The sequence below is a fragment of the Equus caballus genome, chromosome 6, assembly GCF_041296265.1.
Source record: "Equus caballus isolate H_3958 breed thoroughbred chromosome 6, TB-T2T, whole genome shotgun sequence".
Taxonomy (NCBI): domain Eukaryota; kingdom Metazoa; phylum Chordata; class Mammalia; order Perissodactyla; family Equidae; genus Equus; species Equus caballus.
Window position 1 is genome coordinate 27,213,304 of NC_091689.1, and position 14,774 is coordinate 27,228,077.

Genomic DNA, 14,774 nt, shown 5'->3' on the forward strand with positions numbered 1-14,774 from the left:
GGGGGGGCTCAGCCTGGGGCTGGGGAGATGGGTCATGTTGGGTGGCGGGACGCCAGGTGTCCAGCAAGGCACAGACCCTGCCAGGAACCGGCCCCGGCGCCCAGCACTTCAGGGCGGCTCTGAACTTGAGGCTGACCCCTGTCCATTGGGCAGCAACTGGACACTCGTGGTGGGACCCTGAGGCTCTGCGCTGGGGAACAGTCTGTCCCCTGAGGACTGGGGCTGGAGGGGACCGTGGGGGCGTGTGGGGGGCTCTGGGATGGGAGAGGCGGTCAGACTCCAGGGGGTCTCCTCACTGCCCTGGCGCCCCCTGCAGCTCTGCCTGCAAGAGCTCGGACACGCATCCACAGAGGGGCCGCAGGAGACAGTCCAGGACGGGTTGTGTGCCTCCCTCCAGCTGGGTGCCCTTGTCCCTCCCTTCTCCTCCGTCCGTCTTGTCCCGCCCCCTTCACAGTCCTCCCTTCCTCCCATCCCCCTTCCAGCTCTCCCCTCCCCCCATCCCCTTCCCCATTATTCCACTGACACCTCTTGGGGCCGGAGCTGGGTGGGCGGCTGAGACTCCCAGGCTGAAAGGGGCGCTTGGGCCCTGGGGGGGTCGGGGCCTGCAGGGGAGTTACCGGTGTAGATGAGGGCGCACAGGGCTGTGGAGGCAGGGAGGAGGGACACAGGACGGGGAGCCTCACACCCCACCCTGGGGGGCAGGACCACAGGCTCAAGGGGCCAGAGCCCAGGGAGAGGTCACCACAGGAGGGGGAGCGGAGGGGTCCCCACCACACACTGTCCCCACCACACACTGTCCCCACCACACACACTGTCCCCATCACACACACTGTCCCCATCACACACACTGTCCCCACCACACACTGTCCCCACCACACACACTGTCCCCATCACACACACTGTCCCCACCACACACACTGTCCCCACCACACACACTGTCCCCACCACACACACTGTCCCCATCACACACACTGTCCCCACCACACACTGTCCCCACCACACACACTGTCCCCACCACACACACTGTCCCCACCACACACTGTCCCCACCACACACACTATCCCCACCACACACACTGTCCCCACCACACACACTGTCCCCATCACACACACTGTCCTCACCACACACTGTCCCCACCACACACACTGTCCCCACCACACACACTGTCCCCATCACACACACTGTCCCCACCACACACACTGTCCCCACCACACACTGTCCACACCACACACTGTCCCCACCACACACACTGTCCCCACCACACACACTGTCCCCACCACACACTGTCCCCACCACACACACTGTCCCCACCACACACTGTCCACACCACACACTGTCCCCACCACACACGCTGTCCCCACCACACACACTGTCCCCACACACGCTGTCCCCACCACACACACTGTCCCCACCACACACACTGTCCCCACCACACACACTGTCCCCATCACACACACTGTCCCCACCACACACTGTCCCCATCACACACACTGTCCCCACCACACACTCTGTCCCCACCACACACTGTCCCCACCACACACACTGTCCCCACCACACACACTGTCCCCATCACACACACTGTCCCCACCACACACACTGTCCCCACCACACACTGTCCACACCACACACTGTCCCCATCACACACACTGTCCCCACCACACACACTGTCCCCATCACACACTGTCCCCACCGCACACACTGTCCCCACCACACACACCGTCCCCACACACACTGTCCCCACCACACACACTGTCCTCATCACACACGCTGTCCCCATCACACACACTGTCCCCACCACACACTGGGGGGAGGGACATAGAGGGTGTCGTATCTTGTCACTGATGTGGGAGCTGTCTCTGCTGTTGTGAGAACTTCCCATGGCACCGTGCACTGTGCCCCGTTGCTCTCAGACAGCGTTCTGCTCAGCTGCCAGGGGACAGGATGCCCACGTGGCTGATGTGGGTGCGACCTGCGGGCCCTGCTCGTTAGTTACTCGTGCATGTGTGTGTGTGTGTTCAGTGCGGCCCCACTTCAGCATGGTGACGGCCCCCGTGTCCCGTGCTGGGTAATGCACGGTGCTCCGTCAGGGTGGCACGCTCTCGCTGCTCCCGTGCTCTGCTGCCTCCACGTGCACATACAGGGCGTGATCCACATGTGGCTGTGGGACGGCCTCCACGCAGCGCGACCCGTGGACACTTGTCGTGTGTGTGTCTCGGGCGGGGTCTGAGTGACGGCACGGTCTGCCTGGCTGCTGTCTGTGGGGGAGCTCAGGTTTTGGCGGGTGTGAGCGAGCTGCGGGGACACTGGCGTGCGGTGCCCGTGTGAACGGCAGCTGCGGGCCCTCCTGGCTGGGGGTTGCTGCTGTGGCATCCGTGTGTCTGTCTTGCGGTGTGCTCTTCTCTGTCTGCTAGGTCTGCCTTCCCATCTGCTTCCTGCTGGACCAACTGAAGAAAGCCCAGAAGGCAGAGGGGCCCCGAAGGTCCTCTGTGAGGCGGCCCCTGACCCTCCCTGGAGGGGGTCTGGTTCTCAGGGGCCTGGAGCAGGTCCCCATGAGCAGGTCCCCACGCGTCCTCCCAGCCTCCTGGTTTGAGAGGAGGAGCTGAGTTTCCCAGGTGCTGCCCGCCTGCCCAAAGGTGACACGCAGGGCGTGGTGGGAGGGCGGGTGCAAAGTGGGGAGGGGGGTCCCCGCGCTCCAGGCACGAGGAGGCACAGGAAGCCCAGAGATCATCCCTGAAACTGCCCCAGGAGGCCGGGAGGGGCGGTCTGACCTCTGACCCAGGGCGCTGCGGCCGGCAGGGAGGCTCCAATTCACAGCCTTTCTGAGGTTGGAACAGGAAATGGTTAATAGTGTTTGCAAATAAAAACTTTCTGTTCTACACTGTTTTTGAAGCATTTCCCAGAAGTTACAAAAGAGCGCCTGATCTGTCTGCCCAGTTAAGAACTAAACTGAAACAATTTGTGGGAAAGATTTCCACCCTGTGTTATCCCGGGGGATGCAGGGAGCCGGGCCGTGTGTGGAGCTGGGGGGGACCCAGGAGGTTTCTTCTCCCTTAGTTTCTAAACTTTCTGGAATGCCGTTGGAGTTTACAGATGAATTGATATTTTAAATTTCCAAATGTGTGTCTGTGTGGATATGTGTGTATGTGTGTTTATGTGTTGTCTTCGGGTGTGTGTGTGTGTAGGTGTGTGCATGTGTGTTCGTGTGCAAGATGTGTGTGCATTTATATGCATGTGTTCATGTGTGTATGTTCATATATACGTGTGTGGTGTGTGTCTATGGGTATGTGTTCACGTGCGTGTATATTTGCATGTATGTGCGTGCTCATGTGTATAGGCATGTGTATGTGTGTGCACGTGTGAGTGTGTATGCATGTATTGTGTGGGCATGCATGTATAGGTATGTGTGTGTATTGTTTGTGTAGGCTTGTGTGTGTAGGTATGTGTATGTGTGTATTGTGTGTGTACGTGTGTGTAGATGTGTGTATGTGTGTATTGGTGTGAGTGTGTATTGTGTGTGTATGGTGTGTGGACGTGTGTGTATGCATGTATTGTGTGGGAATGCATGTATAGGTATGTGTGTGTATTGTTTGTGTAGGCTTGTGTGTGTAGGTATGTGTATGTGTGTATTGTGTGTGTACGTGTGTGTAGATGTGTGTATGTGTGTATTGTGTGTGAGTGTGTGTATGGTGTGTGGACGTGTGTGTATGCATGTATTGTGTGTGCACTTGTGTGTAGGTATGTGTATGTGTGTATTGTGTGTGTGCATGTGTGTGGATGTGTGTGTGTGGGTGTGTACATATGTATTGTGTGTGCACGTGTGTGGCTGTTGTGTGTGTGTGAACACTCCCCTGCCTCTTACAGGGGCATCCTTCGGGCCGCCTGCTGGCCGGGCGGTTGCCTAGGTGGCCAGGTGCAGCCCTACCAGCTCAGGAGCCAGATGGACCTGGGGTGGACGTGCAGCCGTGCAGGTGTGAGCGCAGGACGGTGCTGCCCTCTGGAGGGCCGAGTCCTCGCTGTGGGTGTGGGCGGGTCGCCTGTGCCCTGGGCGTGCAGCCCGCCCGCTCACTGGGTGAGTGTCCGCCGGCCGCCTGCTGGCTGTGCTTTTATGAGACGGGCCCGCTGGCCCTGCCTCCATGTCCTCCCCTTTGGCCTTGGAGGGCGGTTTCTGGGGGCTCTCGCTGCTCCTTCCAGGGCGACCCCTCCACACCAGGGCTGGGTGGGAGTGACCAGCCCCTCGCCGGGCAGCAGCTGGGCTGGATGCCGGAGTGAGGAACTTCTGGGATGTTGGGAAGGGCCTTCAGGAACAGGACCGGCTGGACAGGGGCCGCCAACTAGATGCTGCTGCGCCAGGGGCCGAACCCAGGACTCCCGCCCGCCTGCTGCCCACCGACACACACCTGGATTGCGTGTTGGGGATGGGCCCACTGGCAGGCTGCAGGGCCCGGGGTCGCGGGAGGTGGCCTGTGTTCCCAGACCTGTGCTGAGGATGGCAGGGGTGAGCCCAGGGCACACTGAGCTCCATCGTTTCTGTCTAGTTTCTCCCCTTGTCTGTCTGTCTGTCTCTCAACTCTGTTTTTCTCAGACACACAGGGTGGGGTCCTGTTGACAAAGCAAAGCCACCGCCAGCCAGCTGGCCTCGCATTGGACTCTGCAACACACCCCCGCCCCTGGCTGGGCCTCCAGCTTTGACTGCTTCCTGGCTGTGCTGTCCTGCCTCTGCCACCCGTCCCGTCCCAAAGCTGGCACTTCTCTGGTCCAGCACCGCAGTGAGCGGCTTCGGGGGGGACCCCGCCCAGGCCACTCTCAGGCCACGAGGGGGACAGGTGCTCCGAGCATTGTCACCCGCAGGAGACTGTCCTCGTGGCTCCCCTGTGCTGCCGGAAGATCTGCTTTCAGAGGCTCCACCGGCGGCGCCCAGGGCTGAGGGCTGCCCCTGCCCTCCAGCCGCCCCCCAGGAGCTGAGCTCCGAAGTTGGGAGTGGGGAGGAGAGTGTGGAGAAAAGGGCCAAGAAGAGAGAGCGTGTCCACGGGGAGAGGGGGGCATGAGCGTCTCCGTCAGGTGGGACGACAGTCCAGACATGGTCCTGGTTTCTCCATCCCCATCCCAAGCCGTTCTGGAGTCACTGATGCCTCAGGGAGGCTGGTCACAGAGCAGAGGGCAGAGGGTGGAGGGCAGAGGGCGGAGGGCAGAAGGCAGAGGCAGAGGGTGGAGCAGGGGCAGAAGGAATTGCTTCCAAGGCTTGTTCTTAGAGCCTGTCCTTAGATGGACCAGTGTCCACCCGCATGGTCTGAGGGCGCCTTCTCCCACCTCTGCCTCCAGGCAGGACATTCACACAGCTGTACACACAGCTTCAGGGTCACATGGCACATCTCAGAAATCGATGGAGCGCCCCGTCCATCACTGGTAAAGAGCGGGATGGTATGGCCGACTGACTTCGTAGCCAACCTTGTAAGTAGTTTTTGCGGGGGGCCTGGTTTGAGGGTTTGAGGGACAGAAAAACAGACAGGTGCATAGAGACATGTGGGGGCCGACGCTCTGGGGTCCCCCAGCCTGGCCTCTGGAGCGGTCTTCTGGGGTAGGTTTAAGGAAGTTCCTGGAGCGAGGAGAGTCAGGTGACCAGCCCCTGCACGTCGTAAGGGTCAGTATTGCCGCCCAGCAGATTACTCTCAGGTGGTGGCAGTCAGGCGTGAGTCCCAGACTCTCCCCTAAGCTCAGAGGAGGAGGCTGTGGCGGGGGGCCTGGCAGGCAGGGCTGAGGTGCAGCCCCACAGAGCACAGTTCCCGCGCCCAGCATGGTGTGGAAGCACCAGGGTCCCCGGGCCTGGAGGGGCCGTGTGGAGAGACAGGGCTATGGCCATCCCCTCAGACTCCTGTCCAGGCACATGACCAGGACCACGTGGGTACCACATACACACAACGGCCCAGGACCAACCAGCAAAACCCAGGACCTTAGGCACTGCACCAGAGTATCAGTTATAATTGCTATGATTGGTTTGGGTGACAACAGAAAACTCCCAGAAAACAGTGCCCTAAGATACAGTGGCAGCTAGTTTGTTTCTCCCTTGAACAAGAAATCCAGAGGCAGGCAACCCAGAAGTAGTACAGTGACTCCAATTTTCATCAAGGATCCAGGGTCTTGCCTCTCTGCTTCCTCAGCACATGGCTTCCATCAGCAAGGTTACCTCATTGTCTAAGATGGCTGCAGGGGTGCCAGCCATCGTCTCTGCACTGATGAACAGAAGAAGGTGAAAGTAGAATGGGAAAAGTGAGACTTTCTCCAGCTATCTGGTCCCATACTATGGAACCTTCCCAGAAGCACAGCCCAATAATTTCCTCTTGTATCTCCTTGTCATGCTTAGCTGCAAGGCAGAAAGATGTCACATAGTCAAAAGAGAGGCAATAAGAAGTTTCAGAAATGAGAAGTAAGATAATAACAACTCACTTCACTTGATTGGCTGTAGACAAGACAAAAGACGAGGAAGAAAGTAGTGAACTGGTAGAAAAATGAGAAGAAATTGCTGTTATGCAGGTTAGAGGGACAGTCACAGGGACGCAGAGGATGCAGTGGGAGGTGAGCCCTCATTCGAGTGGAGTTCCACCAGGAGCTCAGACAGGCAACGGGCGTCTGTTCTGTCCTGAAGCTGCTGATCCACCTCAGACGATGATGGTGCCGAGCTTGCACGTTGGAATTGCAGGGCCCCCAACGCAAGAGTCGAAACAGAGTAGCATCGAAAGTCGCAGAAGGACCAGCACGGAGTGATGCAAGAATCAACCCGCCAATAGGCAGAGAGAAAAAGAACAGCCAGGGCGGATGGCGGCTCGGCTCCGAGGGGGTGACTCGAGGAGCTGAATAAAGGGCCACTTGGTGCACGAGCGGCTGCAGCAAAGGCCCAGAAGAGTCGGTTGCCAGAGGGGTGGAAGCGGTGGTTCTAGAACCTGGAGATGAGTTGTCCACCACGTGCCATGCCCGTCAGCTGGGGGCCACAGCGCGCCGGCCTTCCACGTGGCCAAGAGGGGCTTTGAGCTCTTCCATCTGCCCAGGGTCGGGTGGTGGAGGCCCCAGTGGCCCCAGACGTGCAGACGTTGCGGGGGCCCCTATCAGGGGAGGTGGCGTTCCTTGGCTGGGCCCCCCTTTCTCCTGGGACGGACTCTGTGATCACCTGGGGACAGCTTCCTTTCCCAGCACCTCCAGAGCCGTTAGGGACACAGGTGCTGGGGGATGAGGCCCTGCGGCCGCCAGGCAGCTGTGGGCACTGAGCTTCCTGCAGGGGTGTCGGGAGCCAAGGTGGTCTTGGTCTCGCTGGGTCAGAGCCTGTTTGTCTCGTTAACACTGACGGGCGCTTCATGGCTCCCATCCTACTCGACTGCCTGTCAACAGCACGCAGAGAAACCCGCTCCCTGGGCCTGCCAGCTGGCGAGCTCCTGGGTCAGGGTGCCCGAGCCACACTGCCCATCGGACAGGATGCGCTGCCCACCATATCCGGCAACCTGGGGCTTTAATAGGAGGGGCAAGATCCACGCCTCCACGTGGCCCCTGTCCCGAGGACGACAGCTGCCCATAGGGGTTCTCCTTAGTCTCCCCTTGGCATCCTCCCCCCTGGGCTCGGCCCCTCCCTACTCTGCTGGACTAGTGGCCGGTTCTTTCCTCGCTCCACTTCTTCTCGTTGCCCCCGAGACACTGCTGCCACACGTGCCCTCGTGGTGGAAGCTCGCAAACAAGAAAACGAGAAGGTGAGAGAAGTCACATGCACAAAACATGGCGCACAGGATTCCTTCCACGCAAAGCTCAAAGCAGTAAAACGACACGATCGTGTTTGGGGGCGCGTCACGGGTGGATGGGGTCCCCAGCTGGGCGGGGGGAGCTGCTGAGGCTGGGGAGGGGCACGTGGAGGGCTTTGCGGGGGGGCTGGATGCCTTCAGGTGCTGAACTAAGACCGCAGGATAATTTGTGAAGCTGTGCGTTATGTTTTAGGCATTTTACATAAACGTTGCACATTTCTAGCCAATAAAAAGTTTGGAAACCACCCCTCCCCAGAAACCACGGGCAAATTTGCAATGGTACAGGGGCCTGCCTGGTGGCGCAGCTGTTAAGTTCGTACACTCCGCTTTGGTGGCCTGGGGTTCGCGGTTCGGATCCCGGATGCGGACATGGCATCGCTTGGCAAGCCATGCTGTGGCAAGCGTCCCACATACAAAATAGAGGAAGACGGGCATAGATGTTAGCTCAGGGCTAGTATTCCTCAGCAAAAAGAGGAGGATTGGTGGCAGATGTTAGCTTAGGGCTAGTCTTCCTCAAAAGAAAAATTTGCAATGGTATATGTTCAATAAAGTCCCTCACGGCCATGTTTGTAATGGCAAAGAATTAGCAGCGGGCAGGTCAAGGACAGAGGCAGGGCCAGCAGATGATGGCTCGGCCGTAGACCTGAGAATATCAGTGGTCACAGGGGTGAGGATGGAACACTGTCCATGACACGCTGTGCAGTAAAAAAATAGTGGCTATAGGATAAGATGTGCACATGGTTTCCTATTTCTGAAAAATAAATACGAACATTTATACATACGTGTGTGTGGAACAGTGCATGGATGACAGCAGGCCAAAGATGATTATGGGTGATTTCATCTATTGTATTTTTTTTCCTTTTTATTTACCTGTTTGTTTCTCATCCTAAAATGAAAACCTATTGCTTGCGTAATAAAAAACATTCAGAAGGATACGAAAAAAGGCCTGTTTCTCGTTTCTGCGAGACAAGCCCGGTTGTCATGGAGACTGCACGGTTGTCAAGGCAGCGATTGGCTGGCGGCACGGGATGCGGGAGCTTCCTGGGAGCCTGGAGCCGGCGCAGCTGCCAGACCGCACTGCGGAGCCCAGCGCCAGCATGGACGGGGCGGACGTGTGGGCCAGCACCTTAGCCCAGCTGATGGCCAAGAGGAAACCCCAGGACACCTGGGAGCTGCTGCCTGAGGAGAACCTGGCCTCGGGGCACATGGACAGCAGCGGTTTCCAGTACCGGCTGCGAGGGCTTTCGAGGTGCGGCTGTGGGGGGCCTCCTGCGGGGTCCTGGGAGGGCTGGGGGCTGAAGGCTGCTTGAGTGCTGGCCCTAGGTTGGCCCCGAGTGCCCAGGCCAGGCTGGGTGTGGCCCGGTGCTTGGGGGGCAGAGTGGGGGTGCCTGTGTCGGCCTGGGCTTAGGCCCAACAGGTGGGTGAGCTGGGGCTCCTTCTCCCTCCTGGGAAGTGGGGGTGAAGGGGGCGCATCTGTTCAGGCCCTTTCAGCCCAGCGAGCTGAGATCCTGCCCGTGGTGCCGGCCACCCTGAGCCCAGTGGGGGCCCTGCCATGGTGGGGAGGGGGGACGCGGCCACCCACGCACGGACGCTTTGCTTGCTGCGACATCTCCTGGTTTCCATGGCAGGGCTGACGGGAACAGGTGATGGGCAGGTGCCTGCGGTCACCACCAGCCCTGCGCTGTAGAGGGGCCGGAGGGAAGGGGAAGCTGAGGGGTGCACAGAGTGGGCAGGGCCCCAGAGGAGGGGGAGTGGTCCCCAGCCCGGGCTGCAGGCAAGTGGGGGGCCACGGGTCACTACGTGAGACTTGCTCTTCGTCGTCATGACGACAGCCGGTGTCAATGCAGCGGGGACAGGCCTGAGCTGCAGGGGGCCACCCAGCCAAGCGTCCCCAGTCCCCGGGACCAGCAGGGAGGGGTGCTGTGGGGGGGAGGTGCCTCACAGAGAGGTCACTGTGAGGGACTCCGCTGGCAGCTGCCCTTGGACACGGATGGCACAGGTGTCTGTGTCCGAAACCCCTGGGACCAGGTGTGCATTGGAGGCCTGGCCTTCTCAGGCGGTCAGAGGTAACAGGCCTCCGTGTGTCCGAGAAGCATCTTCAAAGATGTCACTGCGCCCGCGATGGTGAGATGAGGGCCACACACAATGTTCAGCTGGTTTTCAGTTTTCACAGACAGAAACACCAGCTGGTGGCTGGTCACCTGGTACAGACCCGCGCTCTCCAACACAGCAGCCGCCGGCCACATGCACCTGGGCAAGCGCTCCTTGATTGAATGTCCATAAAGCTGGAGGTCCCACTCCTCGGGGCGCTGCCCGTGTCAGGCGCTCCCCGGCCACTTGTGGCTGCTGGCTGCTGGCCGGGCGCAGCTGGGACAATCCCACCGTCTGGGAAAGTTCCACTGACGGCTGAGGTGCTTCGTGGGGAAACACTCGATGACACCTCCCAGGCGTGCGGGTCCCCATGCACCTGTGCACGTGCAGAGTGGTCACTTGCCTTGGAGAGAGGGCCCAGCGGTGGCGCCCAGGGGACACCAGCACCTTCAGCCTCAGGGACCCGGCACATGGCTCCTCTTCTGTCTGGGGATGTGGCTTTCTCGCTCACATGTTCAAAGCCAGCATGCACACACCCCGTCATCGTGGACTCTCTGGCCCCTCACTGCTTCTCTGTCCCCCGAGATCTCCCCATCACCCAGCCTTGCACAACAGGGAGCCCCCGACTTCATCTCCCCTGTCACCTTCTGTCCCTTGGGTGGGGCTCCTCTGTCCAAGCCCCCAACATCCTCTCCATAGCTCTTCCTCCCCCTACTGGTATCCATGGGCCTGTCTTTGGCTCTTGGTGACATTTCCTCAGGGCAATTATGCCCAGAGTCACAAAGGGTCAGAAAAGCAGCGGCTGCAGCAGCAAGCACAGAGGGACCCCTTAAGTGTGTCCGTCCAGGCTCTACCACCAAGTGGGTTTTGGCACTAAACTGATGAAAAGGCACTTGCTTTTCAGCTTTTCAGATTACGGGTTGCAGGTAGGGTGTGCACCAGTATCCGTCCCTTGGCGGACGGGCGCTTGGGGTTATGGAGCCGTGCTGGGCCCGGGGAATCAGAAGGGCGGCCCCCTCCCCTTCCGCTCACTGCTGCCTCTCTCCTCCGCAGGCTCCAGTGTGGCCGCTGCCAGTGGGGCTGGTCCTCGGCCCATGTGCACATCCTCTTCCACATGTGGTGGGACGAGGACAGCCGGCTGGGGCTGGTGAAGATGCGTATCTGGGGCCAGCGGTGCAGGCTGTGCCCGCCGGGCACGCAGGGAGACTGCCACGTGAGCCTCCTGAACGTCAGGCTCTTCCTCAGCAAGCTGGTCCTGTTCATCCTGCAGGAGTGCTACCGGGAGGGCCTCAGCTCTGACCAGTGCCCCGAGATCTGCTTCGGCGAGCGCTGTGAGGCCTGCGACCTGGGAGTCTGCTTCTTCCAGAAGCCCCCAGACCCTGCCTGGGGGCCCGAGGTCAAGAGCCCCAGCACCATCAAGGGCAGGTACACCTTGTTCACCAGCAGCAACACAGCTGCCATTGCCTCTGGGAAGCAGCTGCTCACGCTGAGCAGTGGCCCTGTGGTGGACCGCTCCCGGGGCTACACTCCCAACTCCATCAGCATCCCCCTCTCCGTGTCCGACTTCATCAGGAACCCCCTCTCCGAGAGCAGCAACTTCTTCAGGGAGGATGACGACATCGTCACTGTCCCCTTCTCCCTGGTGGGTGTGGGCAGGGACAAGGGGCCTGTCGCTGATGCCAAGGGCCGTGTCCGCCCTGGAGAGGGCTCCCCGGCTGCGGCCGACCCCAGAGGGCCGCTCATCATTGGCAAGGGCTCCATCTACCTGCCCGCCCCGTCCGCAGCCACGCCCAAGGGCAGAGGCATCCCGGTGAACATGAGGGGCCCCGTCTTCCACGGCAGAGGCCTCCTCATCAGCAGCATCAAGCCCTTCGAGCTCAAAGGGTTCATTTTCAAAGGCCGGGGCCGCCTCTCCAGCCCTGTTGGTGTCGACGAGGGCCAGGGCCCCGTGTCTGGCAGCGAGGGCCCCACCGCTGCTGAAAATAACTCACGGCTGGTGTCCTACATCTTTGGCCTCATGGATGATGGAGAAGGCTCCATCACCTTCCCCCTGTCCTTGATCGACATCGTCCGAAGTGAAGCCCCCTTCAGCGACATTGATGGCTGCGTCAGCTTCCCCTTCATCTTTACTGACCTGGGCAAAGGCAAGGGTTCTTCCGCTGACATCCCCAAGGGTGAAGGGAAGGAAGATGGTGACAAGGGCCCCATCACCGCTGCTCGTGAGCCCCTCATGGTGACCACTGCCCGTGTCCCTGTCTCCATTAGCCGGGGCTCCATCACCGTTCCCTTCTCAGTCTTCAGGATCATAGAACGCATAAGCCACGGCTACACGGCTAGTGGCCCCCAAAGCAATGGCCTTGCCGCCCGGGGCTACTCCAAGCGCAGGAGGCTGCCGCGGCCCCGGCTCGGCAAGTACGGCTCTGGGTCCAGTGAGGATGAGGACTTCTGCTGTGGAGACAGCTGCTGCCGGCCACGTTTTGATCCCTACGAAGAAGTCTGGATCTGGGCTTCCATGACCGTCTGCATCCTCTGGATCATGTACCTGTATAAGTTCAGCCCTGACAACTTCCAGCCACGAATGTGAAGCGTGACGCCTCCCTTCGAGGTCCCCACGTCGCCCCCTCCTGCAGGGCCGCCCAGGCGACAGAGTGAAGTGCCCCCCTGCCCCTGCCAGCAAGTCCCCCGCCTGCCAGAGCTGAGGCCTCTGGGTGTCGGCGCCCCGGCCCTCTCCTCCGCCACCTGCTTCCGTGTCCTGCTCCTGACGTGAGTGGTGGTTCCGTGGACGTTCACGCTGTGACTGTTCACCCAGCTGTCCGTGTGTCCGGGCGCTTTCTGTATTGTGTTACACTCCAATAAAATAAAAGTTAAAAGGAAAAAGCCACATGGCGCTCTCGGGCTGAGCTGGAGCCGCCTCCTAAGAGAAGGTCGCGAGGTGGGAGGGCCTGGTGGGTGGTCCCTTGGCTCAGCTCTCCCCTGTGGTCCATGGGCCCCTCACGCCCGGCACTTCTTCCCCTGGGTGCCTTCTGACTCCTGGCTGTGGTGATGGGACAGGAGGCTCAGGACAACCTGTGCCATTGTGGCTCGAATCAACACCCCTGCCGTGTGGACTCTTGGGATTTTCCAGGACGGGTCACTTGCCATGCTCCTCGCCCACTCTGGAAAAAGATTTTTAAGCCTCTCCCCTCCCTCCTAACATCCATCTTTTTTTTTTTTTTTTAAAGATTGGCACCTGAGCTAACATCTGTTGCCAATCTTCTTTTTTCTTCCTTCTTCTTCCCAAAGCCCCCCAGTACATAGTTGTATATTCTAGTTGTAGGTCCTTCTAGTTGTGGTATGTGGGACACCGCCTCAGCATGGCCTAATGAGCGGTGCCATGTCTGCGCCCAGGATCTGAACCAGTGAAACCCGGGGCCACCGAAGTGGAGCCCATGAACTTAACCACTCAGCCGTGAGGCCAGCCCCCAACATTCATCTTTACTGAAGATGTCAAACCCCAGAGATAAGAAGGCAGGCCCAGCCACAGGGGAAGGAGCAGTGGGAGGGGGCGGGAGGCCACCCAGCAGTGGGCAGATTGTGTTCACAGCTGCTGTGACCATTGACAAGTACAGCACTGTTCCAGCTTAAGAAATGTGGTCCGTGCTTCTGTCAGAAAACCCTTGCGCCCCTCATAATCAAACTTCGGATTTCAATCTCAAAAGACTGCAGTGTCCATTTCCAGGGGGCAGGGGGTATTGGGCCATGTGGGTCCAGCCAGGTGGGGGCAGGACAGTGGGCACAGCTGTCGGGCCACCCAGCCCTCCTCTCCAGGTAGGGCCTGGCCCCCGGGGCCCCCGGGAGGCTGGGAGTTGTCTGGAGAGACCCTGGGTCTGAGACGGGGTGACCGGGGCTGGGGGAGAGGGTTTGGGGAAGCCTTGCCCTGGGGGGAGGGGTGGGTGTATGGAAACCTTCCTCCAGGGCTCTCTGTCCAGCCGGGCCAGGGCGTTTCTGGAAGATTCCACCCTCAGCCTGACCTGGCTCCTATGGGTGTGTGGGAAGGCACAGGGACTCTGCTGGTGGGATCGAGGAGGTGGAGATGGGGCTTCAAATGTCAGCACCAGGACTCATGACCCAGCCCCGCATGCCTGCCCACCGGGACCAAACAGACACCGGGATCCAGAAGGTTCCATCCTACACGAAGGCCAAGCCTCCAGGGCACACAGCCTGGAGACCTCAGCCAGCCTGGGCAGTGCCCTCACTCACACCATGGGCCCCAGGGAAGACCTAAACCCAGACTCTCCAGGGACCCGTCTACACTGGGCCAGACCCTCCCTCTTGGGACAGGACCCATCTCCCACCCTCAGCGTCCTGTCTACACCGTGTGAAGACCTAACTTGGTGGTCTCCCTGGTGAGGAGGGGTGTGTCTGATCAGAAGGCAGGCTCTCCCGCGGCTGCACCCGGTCACCGTCACGGTCCCCTGGGCCGGTGAGCTCCCCGCTCCCTGCAATCGGTCTTGGGAGGGAGAGCGGGGGCAGCAGCGCCCCACACTCAGACATGGCTTCTCTCCGGACCCTGCCGAGGTCGCGGGGCCCCTAGCTACGGAAGCCATTCCTGGGGGCGGGGTCGGGAACCCTGCAAGCCCTCTCCAGCCGGCAGGGATCCGGCCCCCAGCACCTTCCGGATGGAGCCCGCCCCGCCCCCTGCAGGGACCCGGCCCCCAGGACCCTCCATATGGGCCCCTCCCCCGACCCCCGCCGCCTGGAGCCCTTTCTGATTGAGCGGCAGCGAGGCCGGTCCGCCCCACCCCCCGCGGGCCGGGGACAGGAGGGGGCTGCCCCGAGATGCCGCCCGCCCCCGCAGCGGATCCCGGCCCCTGCGGTCCCTCCCGACCCCCGCCCCGCGCTGTCCGGCGCCGCCCCCGTGTGGCC

The 14,774-nt window shown here is 60.5% G+C and overlaps 1 protein-coding gene across 1 annotated transcript; it reads left to right on the plus strand.

Annotated features, from left to right (window-relative positions):
• The first annotated feature begins 6,952 nt into the window (after window positions 1-6,952).
• On the plus strand, window positions 6,953-12,750 carry RTP5 (receptor transporter protein 5 (putative)). Its single transcript, XM_005613938.4, has 3 exons — window positions 6,953-7,730; window positions 8,707-9,027; window positions 10,923-12,750. The coding sequence occupies exons 1-3, from the start codon at window positions 7,219-7,221 to the stop codon at window positions 12,451-12,453; spliced, it is 2,364 nt and encodes a 787-aa protein (XP_005613995.2). The 5' UTR covers window positions 6,953-7,218; the 3' UTR covers window positions 12,454-12,750.
• Window positions 12,751-14,774: the final 2,024 nt, after the last annotated feature.

Bases quoted from the DNA above. Each gene is read 5' to 3' on its own strand.
- RTP5 (XM_005613938.4), top strand. From the start codon at position 7,219: ATGAGGCCCTGCGGCCGCCAGGCAGCTGTGGGCACTGAGCTTCCTGCA. The intron at 7,731-8,706 runs GTGAGAGAAGTC...AAAAACATTCAG, and splicing joins GCAAACAAGAAAACGAGAAG to AAGGATACGAAAAAAGGCCT. The intron at 9,028-10,922 runs GTGCGGCTGTGG...TCTCCTCCGCAG, and splicing joins CGGCTGCGAGGGCTTTCGAG to GCTCCAGTGTGGCCGCTGCC.